Here is a 24349-nt window from a genome sequence, read left to right on the forward strand (position 1 = left end):
CACCCTATTCTTTTTATTTCATTTTTCAATTTGTTATATCCATAATGTTTTGTATAAATCACGCCTTGATTGAACTAACCGTAAATTCCTAGGATCCGTTGTAGAAGTAATCGAATTAAATTTTATTTCCTAAAGATGAGGGAAGATAGATTCAAAAGGTATTGCACTACCTTGTAAAGAACCGACTTCATATATTATACCGAATTTAGTTTTGATCTTGCTTTTGTAGTATTACCATTTTTTTAGAGTGTTTTGTTTTAAATCGATATGCAAAGAATTTGTTCAACTATTTTCATAGATTAGTGAATCTAATAATGTTTCTTTTATACTAGATATATTATTTATTTGTCGTCTTTTTCCGAGTTACCTTGAAAGTATCTGGTACCATTACAACAAGATTCAATACATTGTTTATGTCAGCCACTTGAAGTCCTACACCATTCGTCATCAGAACGGTGAAATTTGAGTTCATATTTGTTGTGTCGGTATTTACCACAGCCAGACCTGGAAGTGAGAGACGAAAAGTATCCATCTTTATTCTGTGGCATTGCATTTATCCGAATTGCCTGCAATGTTCATACACGTTTATATAACTTTAGAAAGGCACACCCATTACCAAGCTATATTTTGTTTATTTTGGTTTAAAAATCCTTATTATCAAAAACATAATTACTTAAATGTAATAGCTTTAACCAGTGTGTGGATTTGTAGAGCAACGATGAAAATAAGGATTTTATTTAAAGCAAACATAGAATCTCAAAAAATTTCATAGCTTTTCGAACCTTCCTAAATGTCCTTTAAGTAATTAGTTAATTAATATACTTATTGCTTGAACGTATACAGCTATTATTTATAATAATTTATTTCTACACAAGAAACAACCTCTAAAATCCTGCCACTGCAAAGCTTCATTGTCGAAAGGAATGAATTGTCCATTGATTCTGACTTCAAGCCGGCGATTATGTCTGTTGGCCGTGGGACCGAGAAGTCGAATTTCCGCCGTATCTGATGTCATGTAATCCCTCACAGATACACTGGTCAAACTATAGCTGGAATTGTCCCGTAGGTCTTAATAAAAATAAATAAACAAATACAAGGTTTAAACTGAAGTCCTTGAAGTGAAATAACGGGGAATGAAAATCAACAGGTGGGCCACATTTATGTCATTTGTTTTTCTCATCCGTTTTTTTTTTCCTTCATAAAATGTATATATCCAAACTTTTGCAGACACTTAAGCTATGTTCATTATATTTTACCATGCAAAGGTTTATATATTTCATTTAAACTAAAATGTTTTTCGAGCAGGTTCGAACATATTTGGAACTGACAGTATACTTCTTTTGTATACGTGGTTAGCTCTATTGAAATGCATTTACCTCAGTTCGATGTTTGTACAACTTTAAGATGATAGTCGCTCAGCTTCGAACGCTTATCAAGCACAATCTAAGTATTGAATACTTGAGAATTTGACATAATGGGGAAATTGTTGTTACAATTTATGTAACGATAAATCTACAACCTGGCTTATAGTTGCAGGGCGATAAATGCTGCTAACTTACCTATACGAAGAAATGGATTGTATTCAAATCGCCCTTGAATAACTGTTTGGAGAGCTTTCGTCAGTACAAGATCTCCGTTTGTTGAAATTCTGTACTTTTTTGTTCCACTAAATGTCTGAACATGTCCATGTCCATACACAATTGCTAAAATATAGATGAAATAAATTATTTTCTTTACTGTACAGCAATTGTTGTATTTACAAATCAATTCTTTGAGACTTCTCTGAACATAGTCTTTGAAGGTAAGCACCGAATAACAGGTTAATAAGCATTGCTATATTTTATTTGTGCTTTCTGATCATGTATGTGTCAACAAACTCTTTCCTTTATTTCATTCTAAGATAATGGTAGAGCCCTATTTAAGCAGTGTTGCTAAAAATGCAGTATTAAACATCATACATTGTAAATGTCTATATAAAATGGAAATTTCACATTATGTTTATCTACCGATTCTGTTTCCAAGCATTTATTCAGACCTGCAGACTTTGCTTTTTGAAGAATATTTTCTCTAAGTCATCATAATAAGAGATCTGTTTCAGAATGCATTGAGTTTAATATCTATTTGTTAGGATTCGAATTCATTAGCACCGAAAATGAAACATTTCAATTAATCACTCTGTCTCAAAACCTTGCTTTATACACTTTCTCGCTGGTGAATAAATTCTAAAATGGCATTACCTGCTCTGGGCGGATTATATCCACTACAGTCTCTGGTTGGCCGCTGGTCCATATAGTGGTCACATTTACTATAGTCTACCCAAAGACAGCAGTAGTAGAAGGTCACAACATCTTTAATCCAGTGGGACATGGCGGGCACACGGCCAGGTAAGATGTAGGGGGCGGCTCCCCAGTCGTGACTCCGATCTGGGGTACTACCCTGGAACGTGTCAGCTGCAAACCGGAGAACACCGTCGGGACCGTAGCAACACTGATTACCGGAACCTTGTGGGCTAAAATATCGAGTGGAAACTTTCATCTAGGAGATGTTTGTACACAGATTGTATTTGAACCGTATTCCTTGAAGGTTAATCACGTACGCATTAGTACTAGACATAAAATGGAGAAGGTGAGGGGCAAACATGACTGTCATTGCATACAAACATATAGAACATTTCACGGTTATTATTTCCCCTGGAAAACACTAGAATACTAGATGGTGTTTCAATGCAAATCACTTCCGGAAAAATCATTTTGTAAAGATGGCAGACGTAATAATAATAATAATAATAATAATAACAATAATAATGTTGATTTAGTTGAGCGCCTAATCTTTAAGAGCTTTGAGCGCTTTACAGTATTAGATAACTAAAAAAATACACAATAACAAGATTGCAAAAACAAGCAGTAGAAAATAACAAAATCAAATTAAATGTTGACACTAATCAAGGAAGTAAACGTTGTTAAGTCTTTAAGTTTCTTATTGTAGTCTAAATAGATGAGTTTCAAGAGTACTCATGAATAAAAGAACGGTGTCCTTGTGTCTGTCCTTGTGTCTAAGATCTATGGGCAATTTGTTCTACGTAGTACGCAAAGGAACGTTTACCGTATGGCTTCGTTTTAGTAGTGGGAACATTGAGGTTACATCGAAAGAGGACTATAAATCACTAGGTGGAGTGTACACCTGGGTGAGGTCAGATAAGGATATTGGACTGGAGTTAGTCAACGAAATGTAGCATAGTAAACAAATTTTATTTTTAATCATATGGCTTTTTGATGTGACAATGGAAGTTATAAACAGGTAAAATGTTAAACAATTAAAGAGATTTCTTAATCGAATCGTAAGTGGTATGACCTTTTTGTATGAGCACCCAGTAGAATACATGCTTAGAGGATTTGGTTTGATAATCAGCTGTGCAAGGAGAGAATGTTTCCAAAGTTGAATTTAGAAACATTTAAATTATACGAAACAATTGTTAGGCATGGTTTATCAGGAGAGAAACAGACAGACAGAAAGAGAGACAGAGACAAACAGACAGAGAGGGGGCTGGGTGTCTGTACAATGGTCACTTTACAAGCATAAGAAGGGGGCGCTGGATTGTTTTTAACACAAAAAGTCAGTGAGCATGACAATTATATAATTTGTATTTTTATCCATTTTTAATATTTAGGTCCAGACAATGATGCTACTTGACTATTCAAAATGCACACCGAACAGGGTCCAACAGATCTCTAAGGCGGGTTGCAAAGTTGTTGCACAAGTTGCGTGCTGGTCAAATATTCAGAATTTTGTTGGGCCATGAGATACTCATTATAATGATTAGACTCGACATTTTCTGTTAAGACCTATAGTAATCTAGGGACAGTGCGAAATTCTAAACTATCCAGAACTGGAAATATTTTTTTTGAGGGGTGCCCTTTCAAGCCAAGGGAGGTAATTTTAAGTGGTACTATCAGCAACTCCTCTGTAACCGTGAAATCGTACACATCATTCGAAAGACGAAGATACAAATGATGAAAGGATGGCTAGAAATGTATCCATTTTGACATGATATTCAACCATCGTCAGATGAACTTTTGTAAGCAAGATTCAAACCGTGTTATTAACCTGTTATTCGGTGCTTACCTGCAAATACTATGTTCAGAGTAGACTCAAAGAATTGGTTTGTAAATACAGCAATATACGTTTTATCACTACCTAACTACTGTTTAGACCAACCAAATTGGTAATCAAATCATCTTTATATCTCTTTCAACTTTGTGAGTATTACCCCAACTGCAAGGAATAAAACCGTTATTTACTTAGAGTCTTGTTCAATCGCTATATCATTATTATATATTTAGAAAAATAAAGTCACTCGATTATTATTTGTCTCAGGGGAGACTTACGTAAATTTAATATTCCACATTTTCCGTATCACATAAACAGCATTTGAACCATAATAAAATATCCGTAAGACTGGCATTTGTTTAAAGCAATTATGACTGATCCGAGCACAATTATTAATGTTCCAAAATACTATACAGATGAATTAGCGACTATCTAGAGACTAACATTATTTAGCAAATATTCAGTTAACTGAGTCATTGTTCAATGACCTATTTGAGAGGTTGTCTTGGTTTCATTATTAAGTTTTCATTCATAGTGATAACTTAAACGTTTGTTTAAGGATTATTCTTTTGAGCAAACTGCCAAGACAAACCAACAGAGAAAACGGCCAGTATCTGCTAGCAGTTTTTGTGATCGCCTTTGATATACAGGGACAAGATGCATTTATTTCCAACAGGGTGGAAAGCAATTATCTGATATAGATGAATTTGATTTTAAAAAAATAGCGGAGGGATATAGAATCAGCAGATGTTTCAATAACCTGTATCAAACGCTGCCTGGATCAGAAGCTTTATCGACTGTAATAATGTCGCGAAATTGGTTTCTGTTATCGCAGGGAGGGACAAGATATCATTAATAGTAAGCTGGGAAGGTCAACGTTATGATCATCAAGGTCAGAGACGCTGCGAAAATATTCATTCAATAATAAGGCTTTTCCATCATCCCTAAAGGCGAGATCATTGGTATATAATTTATCTTTTTGTGATGATGGACGAAGAAGAATTATTTTGTCATTAAATATCTCACTGTTTTCCAAAACTGCTTTTAATCATTGGGCCTGAATGTAACATTTTCCAAGTTGTTGTGGAATGTTTACATTCACTCTATTTCTACATTTTAGCTACACGTTTTGTTAGTACGGACTGCTTCTATATTTAACGACCCTCTTTCCTCCTGTCTTTTCATGATACTTTTAGGTATCCCTAGGCAAGCTTTATCATTAGGACGTATTGTAATTCCTTCATATGTTAGCAAAACTAACTATTTATAAGTGAAAAAAATCAGCAGTTTCAGTTGCGTTCGACAATTCATCAAAAGATGTCAACCAATTAACTATATCTATTGAAATATACTAGTTAATCAGTATGCCTTACCTAGGCTGGACCGCCCTGACGCAGTGTGCTGCCCCCTTGTGGTAATAACAATTGTTGATACTTGTGGAGTAAAGGTTACAGCTGACATCTGGCTGCCATCTACCAAAGTCTGCCAATGCCTGGTGCAACGAGCACGGGCAAAACGGGAGTTCCTCTATCCACGTCATGTCCTTCCTATCCTCGTCATACCATTTATCACACATGACGGCAGGCCAGTTCCCGCCATGCCTCTGAGACAAGGGTGTATTCACATACCACCCCAGGGGTATAGCAACACTATATAGAGCACTGGTGGAGAGAAAGTATATAAATAGACCTGAGAACGCTATATTTGGAGGCAGCTGAATGGTATAATATCAATTCCAAAATTATGCTCACGGTTTTCCATATTTGCCGAAGTTTGTATTTTTCTGCGCCATGGACACTAGAGACCTAATTGTAGATTTATCCACCGAACGCAAAATGTTTGTTTATTTGGGTGTTGGAAGCCGAAATGATATTCTGGGAATATTTCGACAGCTATGGCCATCATTGATGAAGATAGTGTTCTGCCGTTAGTTTTAAAAAAATTGATATCTTATTCCAATACCACGCCATTATTATTATGAATCATTTCATGCATACGTTTTTACTCAGTATGTAATATTATATAAAAATATCATTGACACTATCGAAAGAAACTGAATTGTAAAGGTCTCATCTAAAGCAATCAAGCAGTTTTTGAAGAACAGATGGATACCCCACAACTATGGATTTGGGGATCATTTCCAAATTCACTTTGTTTATTTTTTTATGGGGGAAAGAAATCAATTTACTTTCAACGTGAAAGCTACACAGCAATAAAAATTAAATTACTTTAAAATAAAATTCAGATAACAGAAATTTATTTATTTCAGATAATTTGCCATAGTGATTCTAGTGGCAATGACAAAAATCTTCCTAGCTAAACTATGACAAAGTCGTGACTTCTTGGTCAGAGCGTGATAAACTAAATTGGCAGTTCCAAACATTAGTCTTCTGCTATTTTCATACTTGTGTGATAGCGGCGTGTAGCTGGATTGTAGCTTGATTTCCACCAAACCGACCTCGAACTGACTGCAGCCATCACCTGAACAGTGGTGGTCCTTTGTGTAGAATTGGTAGGTTCCTTGATTGACCAGAGCTGAACCCAAAGTTTCCAGTTTCTGATAGGAACTCTGTGGATGAGATATTGTTTCTCGAGAATTATATGAATGTGCAGACAAGTAGACTTGCTGTAAAGCTTTACTCAAATTAGACCCCACCATATCCACCCACAGCTATGTTAGACAACCCCATCTTCCTCCTCGCTACAAGATCAGACCACAATTTTAAGGTCGTTGTGCAGATATACAAGTCTTTTAATACCCGAAGTATTCGCCTTAATTGGTTAGAAAGGGAAATTGTGAATGCACGCGGTTAATCATTGCATTATTCTGAACTCATTTCCGACAAGACTGGGGTAATTTACATAAAACGGAAATGCGAACTCTCCAACTTTAACATATATGTGTTAAAAAGCAAAAATATGAATATAAAAGACATAATTAACATGATAAATTACACTTACAGGATATGTCTAATTAGTGACATTAGAGTAACCAGTAATGATTAAAAATGACCGATACAAATAGCACAAAGTTCAAAGTGTGTGTGTGTGTGTGTGTGTGTGTGTGTGTGTGTGTGTGTGTGTAATTTGGATTTTTAAAGTAGCTTTAACAATGTTTCAGTCATATCTCTATGATGTCAGCAGTATGGTAGTGTATTGTGATGTCTAGCACTGAGGCATCATGCCGCAGACATGTAGCATCATGTCCCACCCTGTCACGTTATCCTGACACCAGGCCGACCAGTCCTAACACTAACCTTAACGCTGAGCGCCATGCAAGGCAGCTGCTAGTACCATTTTTATAAGTCTTTGGTATGACTCGACCTGGGTTCCAACCTGCGATCTCCCGCATCCAAGTCAGACTCTAGAGAACGTACATGTTGGCGTAGTCTATACTATACAACATAATGGATAACTTTGCCCTATTTTTTTTCTTTTTGGGTCTCTCTCTCTCTCTCTCTCTCTCTCTCTCTCTCTCTCTCTCTCTCTCTCTCTCTCTCTCTCTCTCTCTCTCTCTCTCTCTCTCTCTCTCTCTCTCTCTATATATATATATATATATATATATATATATATATATATATGGTTACTGTTCATTAATGATTCATACACATCTTGCAGTCCCCGGAAAGAGATATCATCGTTAAATAATAGGATTAAGACATATTGTACGATGACAATTTAAGGTCATATTTTGTTTTCTTTTTGACTTGGCAAATGTGAAAGGAATTTTTTTTTAGCACAGCGACTACACAGACTTAACAAACGGTAAACATATATTGATGACCGAATGACAGTTAGATAAACATGTAGGAAAATCACTTAGCCGGACGTTTCAAGGTGTGATTTTGTAATGAGTTGCATGTAGCTTTAAATTCACGGAAAACTTCTAACATGAATTTCAAATTTTTGTTGTGACTTTGCTGCATTTGTGCAATGAAGCTACTAAAACATAACTTATTCTCAAAAACGCTGTGAAAGATCCTACACCACTTACGATCGGACAGAGGTAGAAAAAACCATAGTCGGGGATCCCATGAAAACAAGAGCCCATGCAGCGCCACCATTTTTTCCATAGTAAAGCTCAGTGGGGTACCCGTGGAAAATATTTGTTTATCAAATGTTAATAATTATGTTATTCTTTCCCAAAACAAAACATGTGATCGTTGAATTAGCACTGAGATACCCAACTCTACAGCAGTAATTATTATAATTTAGTCTATAGTTGAGTGATGGGTGATTGTTATCACTAAGAGGCCACATCAATCCCCAGGTGTCGGTTGCTCATTACCTCATTAAGTTATCAGTAAATATTATCAACCCTCGGGTGGAATCCTTAAAGAAACAGGACACATGAATGTTTGTCTTTATTAACACGCCGACATATGGTATAAATCGGTCTCTTTCATCATCGGCTTGACGCCCAATTTAATGCCATTTATCTCGTATTCTGCTTTCCTTTTGATATCTTAAGAAATGGTCATTTCGCTGGGGGACTTCTCAAAGGCTTATCAGCTAATATAGCTGGCAGCTTGCGATGAGCCCACATATCAAGACTTTCTTTAAAGGAATAATCAAAGCAATTACTAGTGTTGTTGTATACTATATTGGCTTGTGAGGTAATGACTAATGCATGAACAAAGGTTCTACATGGAAACTTTAGAATATCCGTACGGATAAACGATGACTATATATATATATATATATATATATATATATATATATATATATATATATATATATATATATATATATATATATATATATATATATATATATATATATATATTGATACAACCGTAATGTTTGAAACTTAAATAAACATACAAATATGGAAGCGATTCTGGTCAGGGAAGCATTAGCTGCACGAAAGCGACATTGATTTTTCAAATACAAATATAAAAGCTATATTTCCTACAAGATAGAAAGGTTTCGTCATGCTCCTTGTAATGAATGAATAACCTTAGATTTTCTACCATTTTATTTCTTATCGAAAGACCATGAAAGTGATACAGTAATTATTACAGTATCATGCTTGAGGACATACTTCGTTATTATGTTCCATGAATCCATAGAGAGTGATATCTAGTTTGGCTGAGGCGTCATTAGTGAGAAGACTTGGATTCCATCGTATTTGGAGTGTATCTGCAATTTGATCGTACCATGTGACATTTCCAACTGACTGAAGTTCGACCCTAAGGGAGCTTGATAGTCTTCCGGGAAACACTAGAGAAAAATGGTGCATATTTGAATGAAGTGTGTTTGTATATATATAATGGATAGATAATTATTATGGATAAGAGTTACATGTCTACAATTACCATGGGTCAAAAAGAGAACAAAAAATTAACATCGCCTAAAAAGTCAATTAGGACAGCCGATACATTACAAGTCCAATACACATGGATAGGTCAGATGGTTTTAGTATAAAAATAGGTATTACTGATGGATCATTGACACAAAACAAACTATTCTGAACACAAGAGAAAGCTCTTTTTAAACCACCCACCCCCGTCTCTCTCTCTCTCTCTCTCTCTCTCTCTCTCTCTCTCTCTCTCTCTCTCTCTCGCACGCACGCACACACTCAAATATATGCAGCAGGCACCATGTACATAGATATTCCAAGTCGGCGCAACATATTAAATGACTTGTTTAAACTAATTAAAATAAATACATTACCGACAGTATAGTGTGTAAAGTGTTGGAAGGTAACTCCGCCATTGATGGATATACTAAGCTGTATTCGTCCTCTCTCGGTCAACATCGGTACTGGGCAGCGCATCCTGGTTGTACTAACGTACACTCCAATAGATGTCTTGCCACTTTGAAGATCACCAAATTTACATCGCAGATCTGCCTGGTCAAAACAGGGTCCTGCTACGTCAATCATCTCACCCCCAAACATCCCTCCGTATGACGGGTAGATCTCAAGCTGCTCTGAAATGCCATTTTATTCAGGTGAGTGAAATATAACGTCTAGTCCATGCTTACAAGAGGTACAAAAAAACAAAAAAAAAACTTTAAAATATTTTATTAACACGATGCATTTTTAAACAAATTACCACCAAGATGTGGTACAAATTTAAAATTACGAACCACATAGTGACATTCGTCTGACCTACCCCCTTACCACATAGTGACATTCTTCTGAACTACCCCCTTACCACATAATGACATTCCTCTGAACTACCCCCTTACCACATAGTGACATTCCTCTGAACTACCCCCTTACCACATAGTGACATTCCTCTGAACTACCCCCTTACCACATAGTGACATTCGTCTGAACTACCCTACTCAAATACGCATGATATTTATAGTTCCGAAGTCGTATTTCGTATATCCTCCTTTTGAAAATAATAACAGTTTCCTTATATTGATCATGTTAATTACTTTTTTTGTTTCAAAATCATTTTGTGCTAAAGAATTTTTATAATTTCAGGTGTATGGTACAAATCCTTTATTTTATAGAGAACAGCTAAAAGAATAATCATTTTACTACTTGTTTAGGCAATGTATTAGTAGAAATTCTTTCTTTAAGGAAGAAACAATCGCAGTTTACGCGAAAAAATTAAAATTTAATGTTATGTGTTATGCAGAAAAAATTCACTAACATTTCGTTATCATGAGAATATTTTAACTAGGTTGTCGTCAATCAAACGTGTCTGCAAAATAATGAGTATCTTCTATTATCATTTGACTCATTGATACTAAAGGAATTTGCTGAAAACAAAATATTCACTCACTGTACCAATCGTATCGGTAACAACCACCTCTGACGATAATATTTCCGGATATTCTGAATATGTATCTTCCCATGACGTCACTCGCCTGATGATTAGGTAGCCGTGTTACATCCGCTTTGTGTCCGGAAGGGGTACTCGGCAGAATTGGCGTCCAACCCCTGTAATTTCCGCCATTGAATCCAGCCTATAATTTATATTTAAAAAAAGAATTTAAAAAAAAAAAGAAATAAAGAAATTATTAGAATAAAACAGGGAAATTAGGAAATAAATATGTACATCCAGAAAGACTAACCCCAAAACTCCAGCATGTTTTATATTTACCTATCTTACAACTTTATCTTATGGTCGTAATCATTTAAATCTTATTAACTTCAAATAAATGAAGATGATAAAATGTCGTCAGATTGGATCTAACAGATAAATTAATATATTACAAAGCGTATATGGGTGAGTATTCAATGACATGCAGGTGTTAGACATTAAAATAAAGCTGAAATGGTCTGTGGTACGGTACTCAACAGAGGTGAAACTAATCTTTATTTTACATAAAAAAAATCGCCAAGAACATTCTGGTCCACCAAAGTAGATGAGGCATATTAGATATTGGTAAAAATGTTTAAAACAAATAAAGAAAATGTTAGACAATTTTGCGTTGTGAAAAGTGGAAGGGTGGGCGGCGGGAACTTCGGATGCGACTCAGTTTTAGGCACATTATTCTGCTCTGTTTTCTACTATTACTGTCACGGAATTGGGTACGGGTTATATCAATATGTAAATGTTGTCAAAAATGTACTCTGGTTTCGTTGCCGCGTACAGCGTCACCAGAGGGTGGGATATTTTTTTTGGCTTAGTTATTTCGAAATCCTGAGCGAAACTCAGACCATGCTGCACGAACAAATGGCTTGCAGCGGGGAAACTAAGTAACCTAGCTGCGCATCTGTCACAGCTAGTGTACTTATAGAGCAAATTCTCGAAAAACATTACATTACACCAAGTCTTGCCAGGACGCTCACCCCTTTACGGGAGCAAATCTCTAGCTGTAGAGGTAATGAAATTCTTTATTATTATTCGTCTATATGACAGAATCGTTTTTAAACTTTAGATGTTTTAGAACCTTAATGTTTCAAAAAGACTTCTAATCTGCAAACATATTCATTGAATGCAGTAGCTAACGAGCAGGAAACATATATTTATTCTAAATTCTACGGAGAGTCAATACCTAGGTTATACAACGCTATATTATAACTATTATGGTCTGGTTCGAGTTAGCTATTTGTTGCAACCGAACAGACAACTTGTATTTAATTATACAATGTTTGCATTAAACTATTAATGTATTGGGTAATGAATTCATGTTCGCGCATGCGCTACATATGACTGAAAAAGTACTTAACCGTGTCATGTGTACTACACGGTTTAGTTATCATTTTAGCTGCCTAAATGCCATGCCGTGTACATCGTTTGATGTGGAGTCACCAGCTGTAGAGCCGCTTCATACATGCCTGCCATGCCTTGTACATCGTTTGATGTGGAGTCATAGAACTCCGTGGGGTTACTGTGACGTATGCGCTGTGTTCGGTGACGTTGGATCGGAAGAGGGGACTGGTTTTCTTCTGTGCGAGGGACCAGGTCTTAGCGACCAACGGGTCTGTGAGGTTACTAGAGCGCGTGGAACCTGAGTTAACTTCTTGGTCGTCAAATGGGCGCCAAGATAGTTGTAGTGTTCCATGTTATTTCCACAATTGCATTTATGTCATTCATCCCTATTGCTATGTCGTTATATGAACGATCGATAGGATCATTTTCTTCATTCCTATTGTTATATCGTTATGTGAACGATCGATAGAATCATTTCATTCATTCCTATTGGTATATCGTTATATGAGCGATCGATAGGTTCATCATTCCATTCATTACTATCGTTATATGAACGATCGATAGGTTCATAATGTCATTCATCCCTATTGCTATGTCGTTATCTGAACGATCGATAGGTTCATCAATCCATTCATTACTATGTTGTATGAACGATCGATAGGTTCATGTCATTCATCCCTATTAAATTGTTATGAAAGATCGATACGTTCATAAATACACATACTGTTATATCGTTATATGAACGATCGATAGGCGAATAATTACACTTATTACTAGATCGTTATGTAAAGGATCGATAGCCGAGTAATTAAACGTATTGCTATATCGTTATATGAAAATATCGTTTTATGAACAAACGATAGGTTTGTTAATTCCTATTGCAATGCCGTTGTGTGAACGATAGATGGGTTTATAATGTTGTTCATTCCTATTGCAATGCCGTTGTGTGAACGATTGATAATTTCAATATCGTTTTATGAACGATAGGTTCGTAATTTGCACTGTTTTTAAATATATTTTTATGAACGATAGGTTAGTAATTTACACTGCTTTTCTAAATCATTATTTGACCGATACATGATTACATTTTTTCTAAATCGTTATTTGAACGATGCATAATTACTCTTTTGTAAATCGTTATTTGAACGATACCTTCAAGACTTTTTATATTGAGGTGTAGGTCACTTTATTTTGTTGATCAGTGATAGGAATTCACGTTTTGTTTTGAAATTCCATTTGTTAAATTAATGTGAAGGTTTTGTTTTCTTTTGAGTTAATTGCTGATAGTTCCATGTTAGGAACTTTATAATTTTCCTTATTTTGATTATAATGGTGTCAGATTTGTTATATTTAAATTGCGTTTATACATAAACATCTTGTAAACGCAGTTGCAGTTGCTTTTGGTGTCTTCCCTAATCCAGTCCCAACCCGGCTTCATCGTGTGACAATTACCTGCTATGATTCCTTCATTCCAACATTTGTTTTTTCAATATTTATTTTCACGTGTTCATGTATTTAAAAGTACTGCATTTTACACTCGTACATACGTTATCACCACATTTTCCAACTACGTAAAATAAAATTCTGATCAACACCTAATTAACCTGCTTTCCAATAACCATTGTCTCCAAATTTTGCATCTTTTGTTTCCTTTCTCCATTTTGTGATTGGGACAGTAACCAAATTTTGGGTTTTAAATATTTATTTCTTTATTTATTTACTTATTTTTTCTCTCATGATGAAATAGATCACCATCATATACAGTATCTAAGACAAGACTAATTCTAAGTTAGATGAACACATAACCTAACTGTTATTTCATGACCAAAATATTTTTAAACCATCACAACATGTTCCTTATCATAAGCATTTAAATGGAAACCATCACAAAATGTTCCTTATTACAAGCATTTAAATGGAAACCATCACCAAATGTTCATTATCACAAGCATTTATATGCTTACAGAAAACATATTGTAAATATTGCGATGTTATCAAATGCTATATGTACAACTGTAAACAGAAACTCAGAATTTATTTCTTATTTTAAACGTCAATAAACAAATTTTGCAAATGAACATATTATATTATTACTAGAATTTAACAATTCAATGTACTTAAGAATGGATAGTTTATTCCAGTGGTAACTTCGAATTCGTTTGGCAAGCAATTTGGTATATACATGACATACTTAAATGAAATTCATCTTCATTATCATCGTTAGCAGCGAGCATGCAATATCTTTTACGTCTTTTCTATCGTTTCCATCTCACCCAGTTTAAATTCTCAGATTAACGAAAGCCACTGGAAGGTTTGTCCAAGCTGGTCGATGAATATGCTTATATAAGTATTTAAAATCTTCAAATCCGAAGTCAGTTTTTATATGCTTACATAGAATCAGTTTATTATGATTGTGTAATTTATTTTCCGGTCTGATAGAAAAACATGTCACACTTTGTTTAAAAAGACAGAGTACACTTAGAGCAATGTACAGAATCAGGAAACATCACCACCTAACCAAAACAAAATCTGTTTGAAGTCTCTTTTAAGAGTGATTCTCGGGTGAGACGATACGAGTGTCAGCAGGATCCTAACAACGTTAAATGGGATAAACGCGGAAGTGTTTTTGACATTAATCCAGACAAAAATCATAAACAATTTGTTTTTAAAAACTGAGCAAATGTATTTCTAAAAAAATATTTTAACGATGCATTCATGAATAAACGATGAATATTTTTTGTCTCTTTCTAACAGACATAAGCAAAGAGAAAAACTAGAGCGTGTCTGTTTTTGTACCTGGAAATATTGCGAAATCTCTACGTCCAAGTTCTCATAGTTGATAATAGCGTAGGTATCCGTCTCGTTCACCAGTAACATGACTTGGAAAGTGTTTTTCTGACAAGTTTGAACACAAGAAAAAGTAAAATGAGTGCGTACTACAGAGTGCATTACGCATAATAACAATGGATTCAGGCTCATATCAGTTAAATATATAATTATGATAAATAACGGTAATGTTGTTATGCGAAACCCTTCTAAGCTGACACAAGTCATTCCTAGTAACAATGCCTACCATAATTATACAATACACCAATTAAGATCGTCACGAACACCGGACTTTACTTTATGAAATGGCAATAAAAATAATTAAAATCATGCAAACTGAGTTATCAATATGCAATATGAAATAAAGTCAAATAATCAGTTTTAAAATAACTACAAAACAAAACTGCTTAGGCATGCATTCCTCTGCATGACGTCATGAGTGAATATGGCTGACGTGCATTAAAAAACACATTGATAAGTTGCCACATGTATATTGTATTAACCTTCTATTACTTATATATGTATGTATATATATGTATATATATGTATATGTATATATATCTATATATATCTATATCTATATCTATATATATATCGATATATATATATATCGATATATATATCGATATATATATATATATATATATATATATATATATATATATATATATATATATATATATATCGATATATATATCTATATATGAAATAGGTTTGTTTAATACTATCTGTTCATAGGTCTGTTTAGTAGTCTTTCAGGAAAATAATTCATGCATTCTTTAAACCAATTTGCCAAGGTACTAATTTAACTTAATACTTTTGGGCATGAGAGTAAGACTAATTATATGAATCAAACATTGATAATTTGTCAGGAATATTGTTGGATGAGGAAGGAAGGACAGAATAAGTATGGAATGAATTGATGAACAAATCAACCAAATGACTGAATGATGGGCAAAATGATTAAATGACCGATTGAATGAAGTTATGAATTATACAATGAATCGATGACTACACCAATGAATCAAACAATATTATTTTTAAAAAGTTGCAATTGAACATCTAATACAAAGTATGATGGCAGGGGACCAGACCTCGCCTCGTTACTAATTGTTATCATAGTAACATAGGCATGCAAACGATAAATGTTTTTACTTCTTATTCATGTCTTCATAGTCCCGCACAAAATGACTTTACGGAATACAAACAAAACCTGTTGTTGATGAGAGATTCTTTAATTAATGATAAATATTACCTTCAATGCAACCCTTAAACGAGCATTTACTTATGAGCAGTGGGGGAAAACATTACCATTTTTTTTCTGTATATGTGGGTCAAGTGCATATATATATATATATATATATATATATATATATATATATATATATATATATATATATATATATATATATATATATATATATATCCCTCTCTAAAGTATAAGCTTGTTCAATATTGTTCACTGGCTTAAGGTAATCCGTATTTCTCTCGTTGAATACTGTTACTACGAAACTTTTCCTGCCTTCGAAACTCAGTATTCTATCGTTTATGTTTATAGTCTGATGGTCACAAGGCAAGGGAGTACTGATTGTAGGATTGACATCATTTGAAAACATTGTCAGTTTTGACATTATCGTCATTTATAGTATACCTAGTTTGATTTGTTATCATAAACTAATTCCATTCCAAAGAGCAACACAAAAGACAACATTTCGTATGATAAATAAACATGAGGCTTAGAACATAGTGAAATAATATATTGAAGTGGGAATTCTCTATATGCAGACGTAACTGGCTGCAATTGATGTACTAATTCAGTTATATAAATCTACAAGCATTTCCTTCGTTGCTAAAGTGATACTAACACAGCTGGACAGATAATTACTATATTTGTGGCCTCATATGAGGCTGATATCCGAAGATCACTAATCTGAGACTTTTGTGACACAACTAGGGAATTTTACAGATTCTGGACTTCTTTCCATTAGAGTGACATAGCTAAGGAATTGAAAAGACAAATAAAGAACCGCAAATAGATCACACCTCTGATTTTACATCATCGTGCAAGAAAATTCAGTTCTATTCTAAAAACTAGAAGTCTTTATGCCACGTCTTAAATGGGGTGGGGTAGGTCTCCCATTTGAAAACATTGCAAAGCCAAAAGTTATTGTGCAATATGTTTTCTGACTTCTTTTCATTCGACTGCTCAGGTGGCCTAGTGGTTAGAGCGTCCGCCTCGGATGCGGGAGGTCGTGGGTTCGATCCCCGGTCGAGTCATACCAAAGACTTACAAAAATTTTACTAAGAGCTGCCTCGCTTGGCGCTCAGCATTAAGAGGTTAGTGTTAGGACTGGTCGGCCTGGTGTCAGGATAATGTGATTGGGTGGGACATCATGCTACATGTCTGCGGCATGATGCCCTAGTGCTAAACATCACTATAAACTGCCACACTGCAGATATCGTAGCGATATGACTGAAAAACGGTTAAAGCTACATTAAAAAGCAAAATCACACACACACACATCTTTTCAGTGAAAATGTAAATCATATAATTTAGAAAATGCCGACAAAATGATATATGTGAGCTCAAAACATATCATAAAAACATCAAACCGGAATCTATTTGATAGAAACGATTTGATATTCAACGATATTTTATTTTGCTAAATGAAATCTGTATTATATTTATCATATTTATTTTTTACAGTAAGACATGTTTGCATCTTCACGTCTGTCACGAACGAAGTTACTTTTTACCTTGCACGAGCTGTATCTTGTTAACACGCAGTTCCCACTCTCGATTTCTCTTTGTGATGTTACATTTGCCCAAGTGACCTCAATGCCCCAAACAGCGTTGAAATGACTACTCCCTACAACTGTTGCTTGAATATAGGAGCTTAGATTCTGTAGAGTTGGAGTCTGTGCACTCCCTTGATTAACTTCTCGGTAGTAAATATGGCCCCCATAGCCCTGGGCGCCCTTCTCTAGGCTAAGTGCTTGGTAGAAAAACGGGGCTATAAATGGTGAGCTCCCAAAGGTAGTGGTTTGCGTCTTATCTGACCAGTCGACTAAATCATATTGAATCTCACGTTTAAATCCTAAAATCCCATCCTTTTGTATCTGATAAAATAAAATAAACAAACAAATAAATAAATGGTTTGATAAATCGACGTATGAGATGCATAATGATACACAGTTATATATATATATATATATATATATATATATATATATATATATATATATATATATATATATATATATATATATATATATATATATATATATATATATATATATATATATATATATATATATATATATATATATATATATATATATATATATATATATATATGTGTGTGTGTGTGTGTGTGTGTAAATGTCTCCTTGTCTCAATATACTGAGTCATTTCCGCCCATAAAACGTCATTATTTTTTAACAGACAGAAGGATTAAATGAACATCTTAAGATAAAGCAAAGAGATAAGATTAAAGTAACGTACAGCAACTATCAAACAACAAATTTCATTTAAATTTCAATAAATATGTGATATACAACTAATTTCAGCCCATACGAATCTACACGATTAATAATCTGAAATAGTTTATCCAAACAATTATATTATCCACAAAAATTGGGATAAATCTTATTTGAATGTCTATAAAAGAACCATTTTTAAATTTAATTCTCTGTTGCCTCATTTACACCATATCTTTGGAAATATTTCACACAAAAAAACAAAATAAAGCGAGAATAGATCTACTTACATAAATAGTATTATACACATCTCCGTAGAATGATATGTTGATGTCGGTGGGTAGATTAATGGCATGAATATTATGGTCTTCTGGACGTACTATCGTATCACCCGTGTACGGAAACAGTGGAGATCCTTTGAAAGATAAAAAAAAGCGCAGCTTTATTTTAACGAGAGACAGAGGGAAAGGGGACGAGTTTATTTCATGTTCGCACACCCGCATTATTTAATTCATCTTCCTCTAATCATCATCATCATCATCGTTTTCTTCTTCCTCTTCTTCTTACTACTACTATAAATAATAATAATAATAAGAAGAAGAAAATGTATTATTATTATTATTATTATTATTATTATTCTCAGTCCTGGCTGTACAAACGTTGGTGGTGTTTTCTGCAATCCAGGGTATTTTCATGATGTAGTCATTGTTTAAGATGAGAATGTCCATCGTTTATCATCGCGGGGTTATCACGTTTGAAATATGATCAAATTAAGCCCTAGGGCTAGATTCGCGCACCTGTTGAGACGTGGGTTTATTGCAGAATAAACAAATTAGTGGTAGCCAATTTAGTCGAGTACTGTACTCAAAGGATAGTAAATAACAAATACATGAATTGCTATAGGAATTAAAAATTATTATAAAACTTCTATCCACCCTGGCCTGCACATGTCTATCCACAAGTCTGCGATATTTCACTCCATAAAATTTATAATTACTTTCTATTTGAAAATGGACTTATCTGCCATTTTCCCACCGTGTCAACAAATATGACGTAGAAAATATGATGTCGGTAAGATTTAAAAAATAACGTCGAGTTTTACATTAGGACTTTTTCAATTATGGACGAGCGAATTTGGATGATGTTCGCTGCTTTACTCAGAAAATGTCTTCGATAACTTTAGAATCAACCCTCCTATGTATGAATCGTAAACAGTCCAGGATTTACTCATAAGCCAATAAAGCGATATCAGCCCCAGACCTTCATATTTTGTAGGCTGGCTTAAGGGCCCTACATTCCCTATTGATGTAATGTTTTATGAATTTACCTTGAGTATAATAAAGGATACGGTTCGATCAGGGCTGAATTTGGCCCCCAATCACATTCCTATGAAATTAATATAAATAAAATAGGTCCAACTCTCTTCCCAAAATATGTATACAATTTCATGAACGTCATTTATGTCACTCAACCAATTAGAATTCATCAAAATATCTGGCTCTCAAATACTTTGTAAAACGTATTCTTTCTCTGATCTCTAGAAGTAAAAAGAACATATTATGTCCATTATATTAGTTGAAACAACTTATTAAAGTAACAAAGAAAATCCACAAATGCCCCCCCCAAAAAAAAAAATAAATAAACATAAAACCAAGCCTTGAATACAAGTGCACAAATTGTGGAAGTTAATGAGGAAAGAAAAAAAGACCAACGTTTCTGGTCTGATAATGTTTTTCTTGTGCATTAATTGAGAATTCGTTCTGAAGAAGAATTCATAAACACTCACGCATGCACTAGTATACAACCTCAGACATGACACGGAGCTGTTGAGCATCTGTTTTGTTTTTTTGTTTATGTTTAAAATAGATCAGAATGCTCGAGGATAAATATAATTTATACCCAATTTTAGGCTGGCAATCAGTCTATTAATTTATCGTTTACTGTGAAATAATACAGCAAATGTCAGGGCTGGTTCATTTCAAGTGTGGGAGGGGTCCAAAATTTAAAAGCTACCCTAAGTTTTCTCGAAAGGACACCAAGCACAAGTCTATGTGTCTATTTACACAAAGTGTGCAGCATAGCCATTATTAAAGCTTCGTTAAAAATCCAAATCTCTCTCTCTCTCTCTCTCTCTCTCTCTCTCTCTCTCTCACACACACACACACACACACACACAATAAACGTGCGCAAGAATAAAGCGATGGTCAAATTTCAAGTGACCAATTACTGTACGTTGGTGTATGTGCACCTTTTTTAGCCTGTAGGGTAGGTGGATTTCCGGAGGCATGTTATGGCCATTTTATTCAGCTATTAGGAGTAATATTTCGAAGCTGGGTTTGAAAATTATATGTCCATGCAATTTCATAATCTGACTTGTATAATGAATACCGTTTGAATAAAGATACATTTTCAAACACACACCTTTTAAAAAAAGAAATCAAGGATTGTCAGAGCAAATAACAGTTGGTTGGTTGACTGGTTTCTAAAGGCATCTTCAGCCTTGCAATTGGCTAAATCAAGCCGATGAGATAACGGTAAAGTACCTATCTAAGGACACATTTGGGCGACCGACCCGAGATGGTGTAGGCGTGTACCCAACCTTGGCCCATTTGACACCCTACCAAATGATGTAACTCTCATCAACCGGTGATGAATATTTTGATGAATCAGGGGAATATAACATAAATGTTGCTCCAGCATATAGTAATACGGGGAGGGGGGGGGGATCCAGTGCCCCTTCAAACAAAAACAAATAAATTATCAAATTAATTAACATACATACTATACATTCATAACTATATTTTAAATAATAATCACTGTATAAACCGAAATGCGGCAACCTGGAAGGAAAATGAAAAATGGAAGGAAAAAACTTCCGTGTTTCATCTATAAATGTAAATGGGATTAATAGGGATAAATTAATTAAATTATGTAATGAAACCAATAACGACATTCTAGTTATACAAGAAACACATAATGGATTCACTAAAGAGTTACTGGCGTTATGTGAGGAAAAATGAATGGTATACTGATTTTAAATGATTTTAAAGGGAAAGACGTAAGAGGAGGGGTAGCAACATTTATTAAAAATAAAAGGGGAGTAAACTGGAAAAGGGAAAATGAAGGGGATTTTTTTAAAGGGAGAATGATCCATATTATAATAGAAGATGTCCACCTTTTAAATGTATACATGCCGGTCAATAAATACCACAAACAATAATTTTTAGAAAACTTATCAAAATACATGGAAAAATATACCATGGAAAATTTAGTTTTAGGGGGAGATTTTAACTGGGTGGGGGAAAATATAGAGTAAGGGAATTAATTACAAATGACGTAAGGTTTAAACCAGAGATGGAATTTTTCCTGGAAAATGAATAACAAGATTTTGGGTGAGAAAGATTTTATCGAAGAAATTAAAGTAGAAATAAAAACATTTATAGATAAGGGAAACGTAGATATTTTAAATGAATGGGATAAATTAAAAACTTTATTTAAAAAAAGCTATTACTTATTCAAAAATAAGGAAGGAAAAACAAACCATGGAAAAGGACGCGATTATAAGACAGCTAGAAAAAATTAATACAAATGAGAGAGAAAGTATACTTAAAAGGAAATTAAATCAGATATTAGATGAAGAAAACAAAGGGAGACAGATAAGGGCTGGAAAATTTACCACAATATATAAAAAAGTGGAGGGCCTATATAAAAGAGAGGAGTTAAGGGGGGGGTGTGTGTGAAAAATATATTGAAATTTTAAAAATTAATGAAGGAAAGGTATCCGACAGAAAGAAAATTTTAAAACATATTGAAGAATTTTATAGTAAGTTGTATACCTCACAACATATTAATAATAATACAATAGAGGAGTACCTACAAGGAATAGATTGCGAGATAATATCATCAGAACACAAGAACTTGTGTGATGATTTCATCTCAAGAGAAGAAATTTTAAATAGTATAAATAACTTGACTAAAGGAAAATCCCCAGGTAGAGATGGACTCAGCGCGGATTTTTATATGAAATTCCGTGGCGAGTTGTCGCCCATTTTAGAATGGTTATACAACATATTCATTTGAGAAATGGTACTATGACAAAAAGCATGAGGGAAGGGATTATAACACTAATATACAAAGGGAAAGGGGATAGGGAAGATCTAAAAAATTGGAGGCCCATCTCCCTCCTAAATACGGACTACAAGTTATTAAGTAAAATTTTAGCAGAAAGAATTAAAAAGGGAATGAATAAAATCATAAACATAAATCAAACATGTGGGGCCGATGAGAGGGACATTCAGAATAACATTTTAAGCATTAAAACAATTATAGATTATATACAGGAATGTGGGCTAAAAGGTGCTATGGTACTTTTTGACCAGGAAAAAGCATTTGACAGATTAGAACACAACTATATGCAAAAAGTCTTAGAAAAATTTGGATTTGGAAATAACTTTCAAAAGTGGACTAAAATCCTGTACAACAAAATAATCTCAAGAGTATAGGTCAATGGAGCGAACACGGGAAAATTCGACATACAAAGATCAGTGAGGCAAGGATGCCCACTATCTATGCTATTATAGGTAATAGCAATTGAGATCCTAAGTATAAGAATAAGACTGAACAGTAAAATTGAAGGTATTAAAGTTCCAAATATAAAGGATGAAATTAAGATGCTACAATATGCAGATGATTGTTTATAAAGGACCCAAATTCTTCAAACACCTTGAAAAGGAACTTGAAAAATTTGGTAAGGCTTCAGTGTCTAAAATCAACCATGAAAAAACAGAAATATTAAAGCTAGGGAACTGGTGGGGCAATCACCCCGAACTACCCATCTAATCAAGGACCGAGTTAAGGCATTGGGAGTCAACTTTGGGAGAAGAGATGAACAAGAAAACTGTAAAATCATGAAAAAGAAAATAGAAGAAAATGTGACTATCTGGGCACTAACGCAACTTTGTATAATGGAGCGGGCCCAGGTGGCCAAAACATACATGTACTCTAACATAAAATATATTTTAAAATCTACAGAAATAGAAAATGCCACTTTAAAAAAATAGACAATTATATCATTAATTATATATGGGACTATAAAACCCACTACATAAATAAAGAAACGTTATATAGAGCGAGAGAAGGGGGGGGGATTAGCATTACCTAATCCCATTTTAATTAAATATGCCGACATTTTAAATAGATTTAAAAGATTAAAATCTGAACCCAACCTATCCTGGAAAGGGATATATATATATATATATATATATATATATATATATATATATATATATATATATATATATATATATATATATATATATACTGGTACGGTTTCACGATGAGGAATAGGGGGGAAATATATCAAAATAATAAATTAATAAAAAAGTTAGAAATACCTACAACGTTCAGGCATATTAAAGAATTACTAATTAAATATCGTGATAAAACAGACTTATGGGAAAAGGATGAAAAAGATACATATCAATGGATAAGAGAAGATACAAGAAAAAAAAGTAGGAGTAAAGTAGAACAAGAAAATTTAGGGGTAAATTGGGAAAGAGCCTGGGGGCACTGGAACAAATTAGGATCACTTAAAATTCAAAGTCTCTGCTTCAAATACATGCACAATGCATGGTTGACAGGAGAGGTGGCAGTGAGACGACACATGATCAGAGTATCGCCAAAATGTCCTCTGTGCAAAAACGCCCCCTTCAGTAAATACCATACCATGACGCAATGTGAAAAAAGAAAAGAAGAAAGACTAAAGTTTATAGGCGAAATATGCAAAAGGACAATTACAAAAGAGAAAATATTTTATT

General features: G+C 34.1%; 1 protein-coding gene across 1 annotated transcript in view; it reads right to left on the reverse strand.

Moving 5' to 3' along the window:
* Window positions 1–24349, reverse strand: part of LOC149797026 (sushi domain-containing protein 2-like) — a 50651-nt gene that overhangs the window by 20665 nt on the left and 5637 nt on the right. Inside the window, exons 2-13 of the mRNA XM_089961683.1 lie at window positions 18824–18948; window positions 17811–18173; window positions 15024–15122; window positions 10851–11034; window positions 9784–10041; window positions 9152–9330; window positions 6513–6676; window positions 5481–5768; window positions 2238–2509; window positions 1560–1703; window positions 883–1068; window positions 368–504 (exon numbers count right to left, since the gene is read on the reverse strand). Of these exons, the coding sequence (XP_089817809.1) occupies window positions 368–504; window positions 883–1068; window positions 1560–1703; window positions 2238–2509; window positions 5481–5768; window positions 6513–6676; window positions 9152–9330; window positions 9784–10041; window positions 10851–11034; window positions 15024–15122; window positions 17811–18173; window positions 18824–18948 (2399 nt within the window). The remainder of the gene's footprint in view (window positions 1–367; window positions 505–882; window positions 1069–1559; window positions 1704–2237; window positions 2510–5480; window positions 5769–6512; window positions 6677–9151; window positions 9331–9783; window positions 10042–10850; window positions 11035–15023; window positions 15123–17810; window positions 18174–18823; window positions 18949–24349) is intronic.

The sequence above is a fragment of the Sinohyriopsis cumingii genome, chromosome 6 (assembly GCF_028554795.1).
Source record: "Sinohyriopsis cumingii isolate HCF-2022 chromosome 6, ASM2855479v2, whole genome shotgun sequence".
Taxonomy (NCBI): domain Eukaryota; kingdom Metazoa; phylum Mollusca; class Bivalvia; order Unionida; family Unionidae; genus Sinohyriopsis; species Sinohyriopsis cumingii.